Source organism: Anopheles darlingi, chromosome X (genome assembly GCF_943734745.1).
Source record: "Anopheles darlingi chromosome X, idAnoDarlMG_H_01, whole genome shotgun sequence".
Taxonomy (NCBI): Eukaryota; Metazoa; Arthropoda; class Insecta; order Diptera; family Culicidae; genus Anopheles; species Anopheles darlingi.
The window spans coordinates 1,168,833-1,185,471 of NC_064873.1; the positions used below are offsets into that span (position 1 = coordinate 1,168,833).

The 16,639-nt window shown below is 56.2% G+C and overlaps 3 protein-coding genes across 5 annotated transcripts in view; 1 reads left to right on the forward strand and 2 right to left on the reverse strand.

Moving 5' to 3' along the window:
• The window catches only part of LOC125949776 (chloride intracellular channel exc-4), a 221,450-nt gene that overhangs the window by 169,879 nt on the left and 34,932 nt on the right, over positions 1–16,639 (forward strand). The window lies entirely within an intron of this gene.
• LOC125949118 (leucine-rich repeat serine/threonine-protein kinase 1) lies at positions 2–14,535 on the reverse strand. Of its 2 annotated transcripts, XM_049675846.1 has the most exons (10): positions 13,620–14,535; positions 12,381–12,575; positions 12,132–12,297; positions 10,893–11,052; positions 10,006–10,818; positions 6,734–9,946; positions 6,521–6,647; positions 3,721–5,145; positions 3,039–3,634; positions 3–2,204 (listed from the first exon to the last, which is right to left on the reverse strand). In XM_049675846.1, exons 1-10 carry the CDS (start codon positions 13,683–13,685, stop codon positions 335–337), a joined length of 8,631 nt encoding a protein of 2,876 aa, XP_049531803.1. In that variant the 5' UTR covers positions 13,686–14,535; the 3' UTR covers positions 3–334. The 2 variants fall into 2 exon arrangements, with proteins under 2 accessions (XP_049531812.1, XP_049531803.1); XM_049675855.1 differs by lacking the exons at positions 12,381–12,575; positions 13,620–14,535 and adding an exon at positions 11,369–11,489 and having other exon boundaries at positions 2–2,204; positions 12,132–12,249.
• Positions 14,658–16,232, reverse strand: LOC125949987 (protein C19orf12 homolog). The gene is made up of 2 exons (XM_049677520.1): positions 16,002–16,232; positions 14,658–15,939 (listed from the first exon to the last, which is right to left on the reverse strand). The coding sequence occupies exon 2, from the start codon at positions 15,887–15,889 to the stop codon at positions 15,467–15,469; it is 423 nt and encodes a 140-aa protein (XP_049533477.1). The 5' UTR covers positions 15,890–15,939; positions 16,002–16,232; the 3' UTR covers positions 14,658–15,466.

Sequence of the window (16,639 nt, forward strand, 5' to 3'; positions counted from 1 at the left end):
GAGATTTTTCCGATAGCGGATGTCTTTGCCGTTTTTTTTTTATTGTTCCATTCCATTCTGTTGCGTGTGCGCAGCAAGCAAGCAGCTGCCGGATGACCCGGTCAATCAGTAAAACCCTTGTTCAGCGTGCTTCAACTGGTCACCCAACCATCATCACCACCATCATCATCACAATCGGCGTAAGCCGCCGTTTCGTTCCTAGTGAATGTACAATGTCTAGTGCCAGAGTGCCACGGTTTAGGGTAGGAGTAAATAAAATCACAGATCCTTAATTAGTGGTTGTGGAGAGCAAAAAGGGGAAGGCTGCTGCGGCGGTGGTGCGATGCGATGCAATTCAGATTGGGGCCCAGTGCTCGGCGGTCCAGATGAGGGCGTGCATGTGGTTGGAACGATCGCGTAATAACGCTTCCTTCAGTCGCTTCCCCCCATCCGGTTGCTGCTGCTGTTGGTGCTGCGACGAGGTTGGCGTCGAGGCGTGCAAAGTGCTACGTGACAAGTTGCCGGACCCGTGACCGTCGGTGTAACGCTCGATGAGTGATCGGTAGCCGCGCCCCACCGTCACCACCAGGGGCGGTTGACCACTGCCACCGGCCGCCAGTGGTGAACCGCTTCGGATCGGAATGATGCATCGGATGTCCTCCTCGTACGGCCGGAAGACGGTGGTGGGGCGTAGGGTCGCCCGTTCGGCCACGATGATACAGCCCCAGGTGGTGCCAATGTACAGCTCCCGCCCGAGCACGGCCAGCGCACTGATCTGGCACCGGCCCGGGCTAAGCCGCTCGTCTATCGCGATGCTCTTGAGGCTTTCCGAGCACGGTACCAGCTTGGAGCAGTCTAGCTTGTGCTCGACCGTTTTGCTCGACGAACGCCACTGGTAGAGGATGTAGCTCGGGGCCAGGTACGAGAACACGTGATCGTCCGGGGCGGCCTGGAGCAGGGCAACACTCAACCCACGCACCGGTACCGGTGCGTTGAAGTGGCGCAGATGATGCTGCCCGGATACGTGCGAGTTGCGCAGCGAGAAGATGCTGATTGCATCGTCCTGCTCGCCACACCACAGCTCACACTCGTCCTCCGACAGCCAGAGCGCGGTGACGGAACAGAGCCGCTCGCCCGAACCGAGCTCGGACAGGACGAAGCTACCCTCGGCCGCCGAGCACGTGCTCGGTATCAGCGTCGAGTGTAGCAGAAAGAGCCGCCCATTTTCGAGGCCCGCTGCGACGCGCTGAAACCGGGCCAGGTACACCAGGGCGACGACGGGCGACGGTTGCGTCGGTTCCAGCGCGTACGAGAAGAGATGGGCACAGTCGGCCGCACCGAACGCGTAGATATTGCCCTCTGCATCACCGATCCAGACGGCCCCCTCGACACCGCACGCCGTTGTCAGCTTGATCGTCTTCGGTTGGTGGTGCGCCGCCGTTGCCGCCGCGTTGGTCGCCGGTTGATGGGACGGTTGTCCGCTAGCCGATGACGACGACGACGGGCTGCTGGTGCTGTTACCACCGGCTGCTGCTACCACCATATCACCAACGCCAACGCCACCACCGGTAGACGAACCCTTTACCTGGGGGCACAGTATGCGATGGTACTGCTGCCAACCGCGCACCGAACCATCGAGGATGTCGATGCGTGAGTTCGAGCAGGGCAGCCACAGCTCGTAACCGGAGACGGTACCCCCGATGCGACCTCCCGCAGTACCGACCGGCACCTCAACATCGGCGCCAGCATCGGATGCGCTGGCGATCATGCAAGCGATGCCATCCATTACGCTGCCACCGTGCGACAGTGAGCACACGTCGAGCAGATGCGTAAACTCGGGGGCGGTCGCAATCGAGACGATCTGGCTGGCGGAAGGGCGCAGCTTCGGCTGCTGGTCCCAGCACAGCACCATCAGATCGAGACAGTAGGAAGGGAAGTGGGTTTCCCGCTCGGTCAGCATCGGTCGGCCACCCTCGAGGATGCACTCCTTGACCGCCTCGTGGCCCTCGAACGGTTGGCGCAGCGAGATCAGCTCGTACAGGAACATACCGAACGAGAAGCAGTCCACCTTTTCCGTGTACTCCTCCTCGCCGTTATGGCGCATGATTTCCGGTGCCATAAAACCCTCGGTACCGCCGAAACCCTTCGAACCGGACGGCAGCGTAATGCGGCTAATCCCGTAATCGGCCACCTTAATGTGCACCCGGTTCCCCGGATGGTCTTCGCTGAAAGAGAGAGAGAGAGAGAAGAGGACATAAGCATGCGTCACGTCTCACGGCTCCCAGCAAACCCCTTAAGGGGGGGCTTTGGTTATTTCGGGTCATAAAAAGGCTTATTTTTTACGATTTTTAGTGAAGAAACCAGTAAACTTAAATTTTTAAAAGTAATCTCATATTAAACTATAACTTTTCAAGAATATTTGGTTCTATTTTGGGGAAGATTTGTTCAAAACTACGTTCCTGACATCCAATCTAGAAAGGCAAGTTTGCAAAAAAGTACTTTTTGCGGTGGCCATCGTAGCTACGTGTTGGGTCGTCTGAAACATACAAATGGGTATTCTTTTGTTAGATTATAAGTTTATCCAGGTAGCCCCGTCGAGTTTTTGTGTAATTTCCTATTTTTCGATTTTTGGCAGATTTTTAAAGTTGAAAAAGTGTTGCTTTTTTCGATGTTGCCTCAAAAAACGAGTTTTACATAATTAAAAGAATTACCAAAAAAAAGTATCAACAATTTTTATAAAAACTCGACGGAGCTACCTGGCAAATAGTATAAAGATTATGTGTTCAACATTTCAAATCGATCGGTCCAGTAGTTTTCATGCTACGATGGGCACCGACTTTGAAAACGCAGGTTTTGGGAATCGCGATTCAAAGTTGCGAGATGCTTTGAGCCTTGTATGAAGCTCTGTTTTTCAAAAATCCATATCTTTGTCAGTTTTGCTTCGATTGATCCCAAAGTTTTACACAATACTCTTGAAAGGATGAGCACTCATTAAAAATTGTAAAAAGTAAATGCGAAGAATTAAAATAAAATAACGAAGCCCCCCCTTAAGGCCTTACGCGTGTGGCTCCGGGAAGTCCCAGACGAGGATGTTTTCCGCCTTCAGATCGCGATAGATGACGCGCCGCCGATGCAGGTACTCCATCGCTTTGGCCGCCTGCAGGACGAGCGATTGGAAGCAGTATGGGCCGATACGGGCACCGCTGCGACGGTAGTGCCGTAGCACCGCATCGAGGGCCCCCTTCGGGGCGAGATCAAGCACCAGCGCCAACGGTTGCGTGCAGACACCGACGAGCGGCACGATATGCGGATGGCGCAGGGTCAGCAGCACGGCCAGCTCCTGCCGGGCGGTACAGTACGCTTTGCAGGCGTGCTGCAGCGGATCCCGTTCCCACTTGCCGAGCGCTGCCTTGTACGCGATGACGGCACTGGGGCGGGCCCTCGGACCGGGTGCCACCGGTTGCAGCATCTTCATCGCGACGTTCAGCGGAGCCGCGGTACCGGTCGTGCATGGTGAGGCGCCGGTCCGCCCACCCAGTGGCCGCTTGCGGCAGGTCGCCTTAAACACGAACCCGAACGCACCGCGACCGAGCAGCGGTCCACGATTGATTTCATCCGAGCGGATCAGATAATGTCCCGGTAGATCGAGGAAGTTCTGCAATGGAACCGACACCGAGAAGACAAGATTATTAGTTTCTCTTCTTCTTCTCTCTCTCTCTCTCTGTCTATCCCGGTCCATACCACGTCCGGTGTAATGCGTGACAGCTTGATGTCACCGTGGAGTGGACAGGAGACGGCCTTCCGGTCATAGGCGGCCAGTATGCACTCCTCCACCATCCACGAGTAGCTGGGTGAATCCTGGTTCGGTTCTGGGGCGTGCGGTGTCACCGCGCTCATACCGCTGCTGGCCACTGCCGGTGCCGGCGGGAGCAATGGTGGATAGCCATCGATCGAGGTTTCGCTCGAGCTGTCGGCCGTCTCTTGGCCGACCCCCGAATCACAGTCCGACATGCCGAGCGAATCCTGTGACTTGCGGTCCTGCAGAATGCCGGGCAGTTCATTCAGTCCACCGCTGCCCACGGTGTGCTCCAGCTCCATGCGATGCCGGTGAGATGTGGCCGCCGTCGGTCCACCACTAGCACCATTATTGTTGCTGTTGCTTCCGGTGCCGCCACCACCGCCACTGCTGCTGCTGCTGCTGCCACCCGTGCTGGTGGTGGTAGTGGATGCTTTCACCTGCGACGGTAGGTTCGGTACGTGACGATCTTCACACTCGCGCAGACACCGGGGGCACGGTACAAGCCGTGTCACCAGGAAGCGACCCTCGGACGTGTGCACGAACCGGGTGCCGAGCGTCGGGTACCAGTCCTCCAGCAGCAGATCAATATGGTCGACCGTGAGGGCAAGCAGCTGCGTCAAACACTGGACGCTCGGTTCGAGCTCGTACGACTCATCGCTACTGCTGGCTGCTGGCGGCGCTGCAGAGGCAGTGTTGTTGCTGCCTCCACCACCACTATCGCCGACAGTCGGTGACGGTCGCACCCGGAGCGCACCGTACGGGAAGTGTATCTCCAGGATGGAGCTTGCGGTCAGATCGATATCGCACCACACACCGTCCTGCTTCAGCTTGAACCGGTTCATCGGATTCCGAAACGGTGACCCGGGACAGGTGACGGCAATTTCGCGCATCCGAAACACGACCGTCCCGGGACCGTAGTGCAGGGCCAACCCCGTCTGCCAGACGGCCCAGTAGGCCGACAGTTCCGTACCCGGTTCGAGCCCATCCAGCTCGGTCGGTAGCGCGTACAGGCCACGGATCGCCTCCACGACCTGGCCGTCGGCAAGGACGCGCGTGATCAGCCGCGACCAGAAACCGGACGGGAAGTAGGACATGAGCAGCAACCGATAGATGGACCGATCGGGACGATGGATCGTCTGGACCGTCACGGTTTCGGTGCTGCGCTGGGCTGCCATTACTGTCGGTGCTGCTGCTGCTGCTGCTGCTGCTGCGACCGTGGAGCCGCATTCGGAACCGGTTCCACCGGCTGGTGTCGGCGAGTAGTGAATACCGGAGGCCGGTAGCTCGTAGGCGTACGGTGCCGGTAGGCCAGCACCCGGTGTGATGTGACGGGCCCGTGACACCCAACCCTTCGATCGATTGGCGATCTGTCGAATAATAAAAAAAAAAAACTAAAATATCCGAGAACGAGTAGTTGCCAGTAAAGCTTGGAACAGTTAATATTTGGCCGCCCCTTGTTTACTCATTGCAGCGCGCCTAGTCGTCACTTTGCCATTCCGTTGACAGCGTTTTAATCATTGTAGTCTGTTTATTTAGTGGTAAAATTTTTGTCAAAATTGATCCACGCCTTCAAAAGTTATCGCCGATGGAACGCAAAGGGGGAAAAAAACGTCTGCACACTCACACTGTAAAAATTGGATTTCGCTGGAGAAAAAACCTCGAAAGTCTTGAAATTATCAAATTCAACTCAAAATACCGTATGTAAACTTTAGTAGGGGACTTTTACCTTGATTCTAGGAAAATAAAACAGCCGAAAAAGTGTAACGAATGCCCGATTCGGCAAACAAAATTGAATCAACACTCCTGGGATCTCTCAGCTGGTGATTCCACCAAGAAAAACGCACGACAGTCGACATAACAGTTCGGGATATATTTTTAAAAGAAATTTTAAAGTCATAAAAGCTAGAAAATAGCCAAATAGGGCACTAGAGCGCAGCTTGATTGGCCAAATCCGTGCTAGGAAGCTGTATGAACAAGAGTTGACCGAATTCAAACCATGCATTTCGATGGACGATGCAACAAACGTAAAAATGCATTTCGAAAAATACCGGGCAAAAACATTACTTTACCAATCATCGAGGGAATGGTTTAGAAAGCGTTTGGTTTATTTACGGAGGTAAATTTGCCCGCAAGATGATGATTTGGCGTGGGATTTGACATTGTGGCGACAAATCAAATGTTTTCACCATTAGGGCTACTTTCATTCGAAATTTCGTTCCAGAAAAGAGTGTCTACAGAAAAGGATTTTGTTCTTCATTCGTCCACCAACGGTCCTGTGTAAGTTGTGGCATGATTTAGGTTGCTGCTCTTGCCGAAGGTATGGCGTTTATTTTTTGTATTCAAATAGATCGATGTCATAGGGAAAACTATCAATACCTAAAAATGTCTGGATTTTCGTTCCATCGATTTCTATTTGATAATTATCGTAAGGAAACTTAAAAAGTATATCAGAAATGTATAAAAACCAACTAAAATGAGGGTGACGTGCAACAGGAGGACAAATGATGTGACCTACAGTACTGCTGCAAATAATTTTGGGTGAGATGTCAAAGTAAAAGTTGAAAAAGTCATATAAAAAACTAATGAATAATTTGCATCAATATTTCTTATTAAACGGCAATAAGAAAACCTACAAAATGATACCTTTCTTTTCTTTTTACGTCATTTTTTGGCAGAGATATGACCGATTTTGTGCGGCCAAGTATTAACTGTTCCAAGCTTTAGTAGCAGCCTACAACCTACCTTCACCGTTACCATCCGGTGCTCGGAGTAGCTGTCCTCCTCCGTCGGTAGCAGCGACGGTATCAGCAACGTCCGGGCGTCCCAGGACAACGCCACCTCGAACTTATTCAGCAGGCTCACGATGTACCTGCCAGTGTGGCAAGAGAAAGGTGGAGCATTAGATTCAGCGCAGCGTTGTGTACCGTGTGTGTGAGGCCGAAACCCGATACCTACCCTCGGTTGTTGGTGCTGCCGAGGCAGGAGCTCTTGAAGACGTGCTGCAGATCGTCCATCTTCATGACGCCGGTCCGTGCGAACGGGTTAATCTCGCGTACCGTCACGACGTGCGCCAGCATATCGCAGAGCCACTGCGGATCGAGAAAGTACAGATCCCGCAGTGTCGCATCGTCGTAGTGCAGCAGCACACCGTTGTCGTGCAGAAACATGGTGGCCTGGTTCAGCTCGGACCAGTCACGGAAACCTTTGAGACCGCGCTGCGCCAGCTCGTGCGTCACCAGCTGGCGGTAGCGGTCGGCATCGAGCACGGGATCGGTCCCGGTTTGCCGCAGCCCCGCCACCACACTACCAATGACGTCCTCGAGCGCGAGGTAGCTCGCTGGGACGCGCTGGTATAGTAGCGGTTCCTTGCAACCGGGCGGTCGCAACGCGAACGCCGTATCGTAGATCAACCCAGCCAGCAGCTTGATGTTGTGCCCGGTCCGGCAGCTCACCTCGATCGAATCGAGCACCCGCGGTAGCCCGATCTTTTCCGCATCCGACACCGCGATAAACCGATCGCGGATGATCTGCTGCAGCTCTTCCGCTTTCCGGGCCGGCAGCGTCTCACCGACCGCATCGTAGTGCGTACCGACGATCAGCACCGGCGAGTTGGGTGCCCGCGCCTGAATGTTACCGAGCCACTGCAACACCTCGGCCAACCCACGGCGCCCATCGATGATACGCCACAGCACCAGGTAGAGACTACGGCGGGACAGGAAGTACTGGTGCGTCGCGTAGTACTCCCGTTGACCCCCGAAGTCCCACGTCCGGAAAACGACCGGACCGTGGGCCGATACGCCCCGTACCTTCTTTTCGCACACCCAATCACCGATGTCGACACCGACCGTCGACATGTTGATGCCCCGGGACGTCTTCTGGTTAATGTTCCGGTGGCCCATCCGCTTCGCCCAATGGTCGACCGGTTTCTTGCCCCTCGACGGTCCTTCGCTACGCAGCTGCTCCAGCAGGCTCGTCTTACCGATACCCTGCACCCCGACCACCATCAGCTTCATGCGGGCGTACGGCCGGGCATCCTCGTACACCGACTTCAGGTAACCGATGATGTCCATCGTTTTGTACTTCTTGCTCTCGATCATCGAACGGAGCGGATCCTGGAGCGAGCAGCCGCGCGTATTCAGATTCCACAGCCGCGACAGCAGCCCCATGTGCGGTGGCAGCTCCGTAATGTCCATGTTGCCGCTCAGATTCAGCACGCTCAGGTTCGCCAGCTCGTGGATCGTCGGCGGGATCTCCTTCAGGCAGTTGTTGCTGATATCCAGCATCGAAAGGTTCGGAAAGATGAGCCTCGATTTCGCCATCCCGACAACGCTCCACTCGGCGTCATCCGATTCGCCGAGCGTGTGCACATCATCGGTCGACAGCTGGATGCGGGTCAGCGAGTTGTCGGCGAGCACGAGCGTCCGGAGCGATTCAAGCCGCAGGTGACGCCGATGGCAGCAAACACTCTTCAGCACCGCAGTCCGCAGCGAGGTGATGCTGTTCGAGCTCGTCGATGCCTTCACGACGGTGGGCAGCGCTAGATCGGTCGGCCCACAACCCACAAGCGCGTGCTCCTGCATGCTAGCACCACGAGACAGCATGCCGCTGTTGTTGCCAGAAGCAGCAGCAGCAGCAGCACCGCCACTACCAACACTACACTCACTGCCGCCGCTGATGTTGACATTGCTGGTGCTGTTGGTGGTGGTGGTCCGTTTCGCTTCCTGTGGATTGTAGCACATCAGATGGGGATCGGAGGCGGCGATACGGGGCAGGCTGGGCCAGCAGCTGATCTCGTTGTGCCCGAGATCGAGCTGCTTCAGCGAGGCCGGATAGCTGGTGACGTGACCCATCGACCGGAGACTGTTGTAGGAGAGGTTGAGCCGCGTCAGATTAACCGCCAGACAGGGCAGGGCGAGCGGAATGCTCGTAAACAGGTTGTTCGCCAGGTTGAGGCTGCTCAGCTGTGACAGGGCACTGTCGTGGCGGGCATCGGGCAACCGGAGCTCCTGCTCGGTCACCTCAAGCGACCGGGACCACACGTGGTGCCGCACCAGCTCCAGGCTCGTCACGTGCCGGTTGCGCGCCAACGCCTCCAGCCCATCGTCCGCACCGGATCCGGCCCCAACCGTACCGGCATCGCTGGCGAAGTAACCACCACCACCGAGGGGCGATGGCAGGTCGGTGCTTCGGGCACAATCCACCCCGATCGGCACATCACCGGCGGCGCCGCCGGCTGCTGCCACGACCGGGAGCGAGGGCAGATCCTTCAGAAAGTTGAACGCCACGTTCAGCTCCTTCAGCTTCGGTGCCTTCCACATCTGGAACGGTAGCTGCTGCAGCTTGTTGTTCGACACGTCCAGGATGGTGAGGTTCGGCAGCCGGAACAGCAGCGCCGGTACGTCCTCCAGCCGGTTGTCCTGCAGGTACAGCTCCTCCAGTACTGGGCAGAGTGGTGCGGTCGTGGCACCGACACCAGCACCACTACTACTGCTACGCCGCCTCAACCAGGATACGCTTCCTCCTGCACCACCAACGTGCTGCTGCTGCTGCTGCTGGTCGAGCTGCTGGTCTCGTCCGTCCCCCTCCACCTCCTCCCCGTCCCCCAGCAGCACCGGTATGCGTTCGATTTTGTTCTGGGCCGCATTCAGCTGCCGGAGGCTACCGAGCCGGAACAGCTCCTCGGGCAGGGTGGTCAGTGTGTTGTGCGAGATGTCGATCCGCGTCAGGGCGGCCAGCGCAAGCTGATGCGCTCGCGGATGTGCCACCAGCTTCCGGTTGCACCGCAGGACCGCCTCGCTTAGCCACCCCATCCGGATCAACCCCAACCGGCAGTTGTTGTTGTGCCAGTTAATCATGGTGGCCGTGCTGGGGTAGAGCGCACTGTACGTGAAGTTGTTGCTGGCCGTGGTGCGATGCGCTTCACCGTGAACCGTCGGTACCTCCTGGAAGGCGCGCTTGTTAATCTTGTAGTCCGGATCGGGGTGCGCCTTGATGGCCAGCAGGCGGCAGATGATCGGTTCGTCCCCGTTCTGGATCGCGATACCGAGTGCGATCGACTGATCATCCCGGGCACCGTACTTCAGCAGTAGCTCCACCATCGCCAGCGACTTCTGGCGGGTCGCCTCCGCTAGCGGCACATTCGAGAAGCCATAGATCTCATCCGATGACCTGTAAGAGACGTGGATTAACAGGATGGGGGACACAGCACCTTCGCATAAAACACTTACTTCGGATCGTTCTGATCTTCGACCGCACGCGCTATCACATTCGGATCGGCACCGTTCTCCAGCAGCAGCGTTATGACGTCGAGAAAGCCGCCCCGGACGGCCGCGAGCAGTGCCGTTTCGCGGGCCGCCCCGCACAGTATGTTGAGATCGAGCGGACAGCGCCGTTCATAGTCGCAGCCACCCTCCTCTTCGTCGCCACCACCACCAGCACCGCCATTCGAATCGGAACGACTACTGAGGCTTAACCGGGACATGATTGCCTGCAACCCGGACGCTATCTTACGGCTGGTAGGGCTGAGTGGATTGACCGGCCCGGGTGCCACGGTGCTGCCCTCAAGCCCCGGTGTGTCCAGTACCGGTGTCGCCGGTACGGAGGGTTTCTGGCGAACGCAGCGTACCCGCCAGCCGAGCAGAAGCGCCACCAGCTGCGGATTGCCGAGCAGACAGCCGACGTACAGTGCGGTCTGACCGGCGACATCCTGTGCGTTCGGATCGAACGGTAGACGCCACTCGAGCTCACCGCTCGGATCCCGGTAGGAGGAGAGCAGATGTTCGGCGTACGGGTAACCGATCAGCAGCTGCACCACCGCGCAATGGCCATTGATACAGGCCGCATGGAACGGTAACCACCGTTCCACCGTCACCTGCTGCACCAGCTCCGGAAAGCGCTCGAGCAGTACGGTCGCTACCTTCGTGTGCCCATTGTGGACGGCCGTGTAGAGCGGCGAGTAGCGGGTGACGGCGTGCGCACGACCATCGGCACCGGCCGCCAACAGCAGGCTTACGATCCGCTCCGATCCCGACTGGGCGGCACTGCAACGAAGCAAAAAAAAGGGGTGGACGGCCATTAGGCACATCTACTGGCACCAGAAGGGGGAAGTACTTACAGGAATAGCAGTGTGTTCGCACCGCCCGGTGCCATGTTCACGATCAGCTCGCGCTCCGGGCCCACACTCTCCAGCAGCAGCTGTACCGCGGATTCATCGTTCGCCGAAACCGCTTCCCGGAGGGCCCGATGCTTCTGGCTCCGGATCTGTTCCCTCGTATCTGCAACGGCCAAACGGCCAGTCGTTGTACCAACGGTCGATTAATTTCAAGCACTGCTTTCTCTCTCTCTCTCTCTCTTTCGCTTTTTTCCCCTTTCTCTGTCTATATTTCTTCTCTCTTCTTCGCTTGAAAATGGAACGTCAGCTTATTGCAGGCAGTCTGTGGTTTGCACGCAGCTACCCCAGCCCCGCAGCCAGCGAGCACTATCCTGTTATACGCCACCATCACACCGAGTCGCTCGATAACAATGGCCCAGAAGAGACAACAGAAGAAAAAAAATCTCCATTTGGTCACTGCACACTTGGCAGCCGCTTACCTGGTATCTTCCATGGTTCCACCACTTCGTCGACGAAATAGTCGCACGCATCGAAGGCCCGCTCGGCGCCCGGTTTCGGCACCTCGGTACCGAACATCCAGGGTGATGCCATCCAGGCCACCTAGAGCCAGGTGGAGGAAGGTGTTTTAACGCTTCACCGAAAAACCCAAAAAAACCGACCGTGCAGATGCAACCGGACCAGATAGACGACGACGACGACGCGTACGATGCGAACAGCTCACCGAGCGAACCGCGGCTGCTGCAGCATGTCAATCGTAGCAGACGTCTTGCCTGGCCCTGGAGTAGTAAGACTGGAGGCCTGGGCCTGTTAGTAGCAGACCGCAAAAACCACAGCGAACGGAGGAGAACGGACCGAACGAAAAACAACAAAAAAACCGGTGGCACCGTGTCAGTAGCAGGTGTAGCAGTCAGTCCCAGTCCCAGGCTGACGGCCGGATTGGAAAATCAATACATGCAACTGCGGTGGGCATAGGGCCAGGGGGGTGTACTGGTGGTGGAACCCAGAAACTTCACCATCAGCACCAGACACCAGACACCAAACCAACCCTGCAGCAGCAGCAGCAGCAGCGCCTGGTGCGCATGTCCTGACCAGACCAGCAGACAGCAGACTCGGCGAGGCGAGAAGCAACACTAACTACCGGTCACGTCACTACAAAACTCGGCCATCGGCCATCGGCTAACATATTGCAACGAACGAAACAACCTCCTCCCCCCGGTGAAGGGGAGAGAAACCTTTGCTTACCGGCCGCATCTTTCAGCAGTTCAACGCACGCCTCGTGTTCGCCCCGCTCCGCCAGATCGAGCGGCGTCAGCCCGTTGCGATCCTTGGCGATGAAGGAGGCACCGGCGTCCAGCAGTACCCGGATGTTGCTGATGTGTCCGTGCTCGGCGCTCAGGTGCAGGGCCGTCTGGCGCAAGAAACGAAACGAAACGAAACGACGATCCATTAACGTCGAAACCTTGAGGCCACCGGCTGGCGGAAGGGGCTCACCTTGTTGTCGCACCGGGGACCGGCGGTAGCGTTCACGTTGGCACCGGCATTCAGCAGCATCGGCAGACACCGCGAGTCGGCCGTAATGGCGGCCGCGTGGATCGGTGCGCGGCCCCACGAATCGAGACAGTCGATCAGATGCACCTCCTCCTGCAGCAGATCCTCCAGCAGCTCCACGTTGTCCCAGAGGGCGGCCTGAAACAGACGGACCATCCGGTGGTGAAGCAACAGTCGTACGCACCGCAGCTCACGCACCCTGCGCTCGACCGACACTCCCATCCCGCCCGGACGGACGGACGGACGCACGGACAATGCTAGCTCCTAGGGTGCTTCACGGGACGCCATCCGGCTTCCAACCAGGGCGAATGACCTTCCCGTTGAGGCCCCTCAGGCACACAGGTGCCACAAATACGATTAGCGAGCGCGTCTGAGGTTGGCGCTTGGCCGGGGGAGGGGGCAAGGCACCGGTTTTGGGCCGGGCACATTCTAACCGGATTAGCGGGTAATTAGGTTTCGTTTAAAAAGCTCAAAGCAAAGCCCGAGAACCTTCCCGGCGGGCGCAGATGGGTGGCAGCAGCTCTGAATCCTCCGCAAAGACGCTTTCTAGTCGCGATCCGTGGATGGGCGCGATCAGCGCTGATCGAAAGGCAATTAATCCGTGTCTACCATTATCATTATCATCATCAGCACCATCGCCAATCAACAGAAGCACCATCTATGTGTGTGTGTGTGTGTGTGTGTGCGTAAAACGCGTGGCGTGATTTCTCTGAAGCAAAAATTAGGTAAATAAACACAGCCACCGATCGTGACCATTTTTTTTTTTGGGGGGTTTTTGGGGGGCTTACAGCAGCAGCAGCAGCCTCCAAGCCATCTAATACCCGCTGCCGCTGCTATCGTGTAGAGCAACCCATATGAAACCTCAATTGAGCTTCATTTTCAATTCTCCTTCCTTCGGTTGGGGAGGGGGAGATAAACATACCGGCTAACCGGAAGTGGACGCATAAAAACGCGCGAGAGAAAGAGAGAGAGAGAGAGCCGATGAGTCGATTGACCGCGCGCGACTGGAATTGGTAAATGGGAGGGGGACCACCACCTTTTTTGAGGGGGGGAGGTGTTTTGCTTATGCTTAACTGAACTGAACATCATCCGCTTCATCATCATTCACGCGCCCACAATAGGAGGATCGGGAGGTCGTGCAGGCGCAGGTCGACGGCGGCGAGCGATTGACGCGGGATTTACCTGATGCAGCAGCCTACCGGGAAACTCCTCACTTTCCGTTGGCGTTGGCGTTTCGCGTTCGCCCATGGTCGCGGTTGGCGTCCTTCGGCTTTTGCTGCTAGAGGCCAAGAACCCCACCGGCCCGGTGGGCAGGGCGACCGGGTTGCACCCGGAACAGGTTCGTTCGCGTTCGGTTTCGGTTGCTTGGACGTGTCGGCACGGTACGTCTTTGGTTCATCTGATGATCAGACCGAGTATAACACGACCGTACACAAACACGGAGCCCAGAGCCCAACCCAACGGTCCCTCCGCGGGGGGAGTGGAGGCACTTTCCTCCACGGTCCACTTTCGCGTCTCGCGTTTCGCGTTTTCCTTTTCCCGTTCCGTTTCTCCGCTTCGAGTTTCTCTTATTTAGGCGGCCTGGCCTACACTGAATGTTTGCGCGCCCGTGTGTGCGCGCGTGTGTGTGTGTGGTGAGCACGACGCAAGAAATGGTGGGTGGGTGGCTTGTACCGAACTGCACCTCCTCTCACAGCCTCAGTGGCCGACGGTCACGGCCACATTTCATGGCTTTTGGGGGGCCGTTTTGTCGGGGCCTGTGTACAGCAGTGTCCACGGTTTGCGCGCCGAAGCCAGAAGCCAAGGCAACGGCAGATGGCAGATGATCACTTTCTTTTTGTTGTTGTTGTTGTTGTTGCTGTTGTTGTGGTGGTGGTCGGTCGGATTCTTCCTTTGTGCGCTTTGCTACCGTAGTGGACAGAGGGTACGGAACATGCGATAATGATGTCGCTCCTCGGCGTGGCCCTACTACGTATACCCCACCATCGAACACGCGAAACACTTCTTTCTAGTAGCCTAGTACGACACTGCGCAGGTCCTGGTTGTGGTTGTTCGACGCGACGAGGATACACACAGCACACACCTGTCCCCGGCAGGTGTTGGGAAAAGGACTTCACAGGAATCGGATACCACAAGAACCTGTGTGCGTGTGTGTGTTTGTCTATGTGTTGCGTCTTTGCCTTTGTTTTTTATCGCGGAGAGGATTATTATTATTATTTTTATTTTTATTATTATTTATCCAACTGTTTGTTGCTGTCCTGTGCAGACGCTGGTGGCCGTGACACCCGTCCCATCGATCGAGCATGTGACGATGGTGGTTTCGCTTCAACAACAACAACAACACCCGCACTGGTACACTGGACTGTAGTGGACTGCACCACCCCAGGACGAAACACGCACTCACACTGCACCCGCTGGCCCCTATAGTGCTCGTACACCAGTACACACGCCACAACCCCTTATACACCACTAGCTGCAGTAGAGCATCGCATGTTTGGTGCCGATCTGAAGATGAAGATGTTTTTATCTCCTCTTCTCCTCTTCCTTCACCGAAATTTCTTCCGTTCGCGTTTTGACAAACAGCTGTTCCCTGAGCGTTTGACAGCTGACAGGAGTAGAGTGAGTTCGGTGCCCTTATGTAGCGTTTACAAACCGGGGACTATCAGCAACCGGAATAACGATGTGACGCAACTTTGGTGAAAAATGTCTCATCAAACGATTACCATGTATATTTAAATTTAGATAAAATATTGAGCACCATCACCTCTGTTCCGAACGAAAAAAAAAAAAAAACGAATACGCCAGGATTCATGGCGCATCTCTGGCTCTGGCTCTGGCTCTGGCTCTGGCTCTGGCTCTGGCTCTGGCTGGGTAGCATACTGTTTCGAATCCGCATGGCCATTTCGTTTCATATCACTTAGCAAATCCCTTGCCAGCAGGGAATCCATGGTTCCAAAGAAGGGAGAGAGACAGAGAGCGGGAGGGTCAAGGCACTATCGGTGGCTGGCGATGCGGCCCAACCTTGCGGCTCAGTCAATGATCTGCATCCTCATTTCGTTGGTCAGGAAGGTGGTGACGGCCGACAGGACTGCCCGCTGCGCGGACACATTACCGGCGAGGAGGGGCAGAATGACGACCAGATCGGTGGCCTGGAACTGGGCGAGCGCACCAAGGATCCGTGCCTTCAGCCGTTCCTGCTCGGCCACCGTCAGCTCGTTGCGGATGATTTCGCTGACCGTTTTGAAGTCGTTGCTCATTGCGTACGCCACCAGACCACCGACCGCACCGCCGACAAACAGTCCGATGGGGCCCCCCATCATACCGCCCAGGAAGCTGCCGGATCCGGCGATGGCCGCCCCTTTGGCGCTGCTCTTCATCGTCACACGCATCGACTCGCGGTCGGTCAGCGTACCCACGGCATCCAGCAGCTGGCGGGTGTTGATTGGCATCATCGAACGGAAGGTTCTCCACAATGGTTGGATGGATTTCACTCTACGAAGGGCTACGGGCGAAGGTCAGAACGATGAAAATATGAGGCAAGACAAGACTCGTACAAGCACTAACCTTCCGCTTCTTCTATCCACGACCACGCTGTAGCACGAAACTGAGCTGATTGCAATTTGATGGATTAGGTGTTTAGCTTCTCGAGTGGTGCTGCCTTTCCCAGTTCTTATCGGGGATCCAGCTTATCGGTTCATTGGTGGGATCGCGCGTGTTCGAGATCGTCACGGCACGGCGGGCTTATTCAAGCATTAGCGACACCTAATGCACGTACCGTTGAATGGCTCCGTGGCTCCGTGCACTGCGCTAGAATGGAGTATCAAATGAAACCATGGATCTCGCACTGTAAACGGTTGCTGGCGCAATCGAATGTCACCGTTTGCTCACAAAAATGGGCAAATGGGCACACGCATGCGGCCGTTAATGGTTGACCCGTTTGAACTGGCTGGTTTGAAAAAAAAAACTGCTGGGTGGCCGTGTATCTCGATCAACTTGGATCAATCCCAAGGTCAATGTTTAACCGTGTGTGGCCTAAATCATTGTGACCTTGGCAATTAGCTGATAATTTTCACGGGCAATAAATGCCATACCGAAGAAGAAAAGCGTTATCTGAGTATTTGCAATAATAGCCCTCTTATGCAAAAGAAGCGCACACGGTTTAATGGCCCAAGTATTGAATGAATCGGATGCATTGCATTACA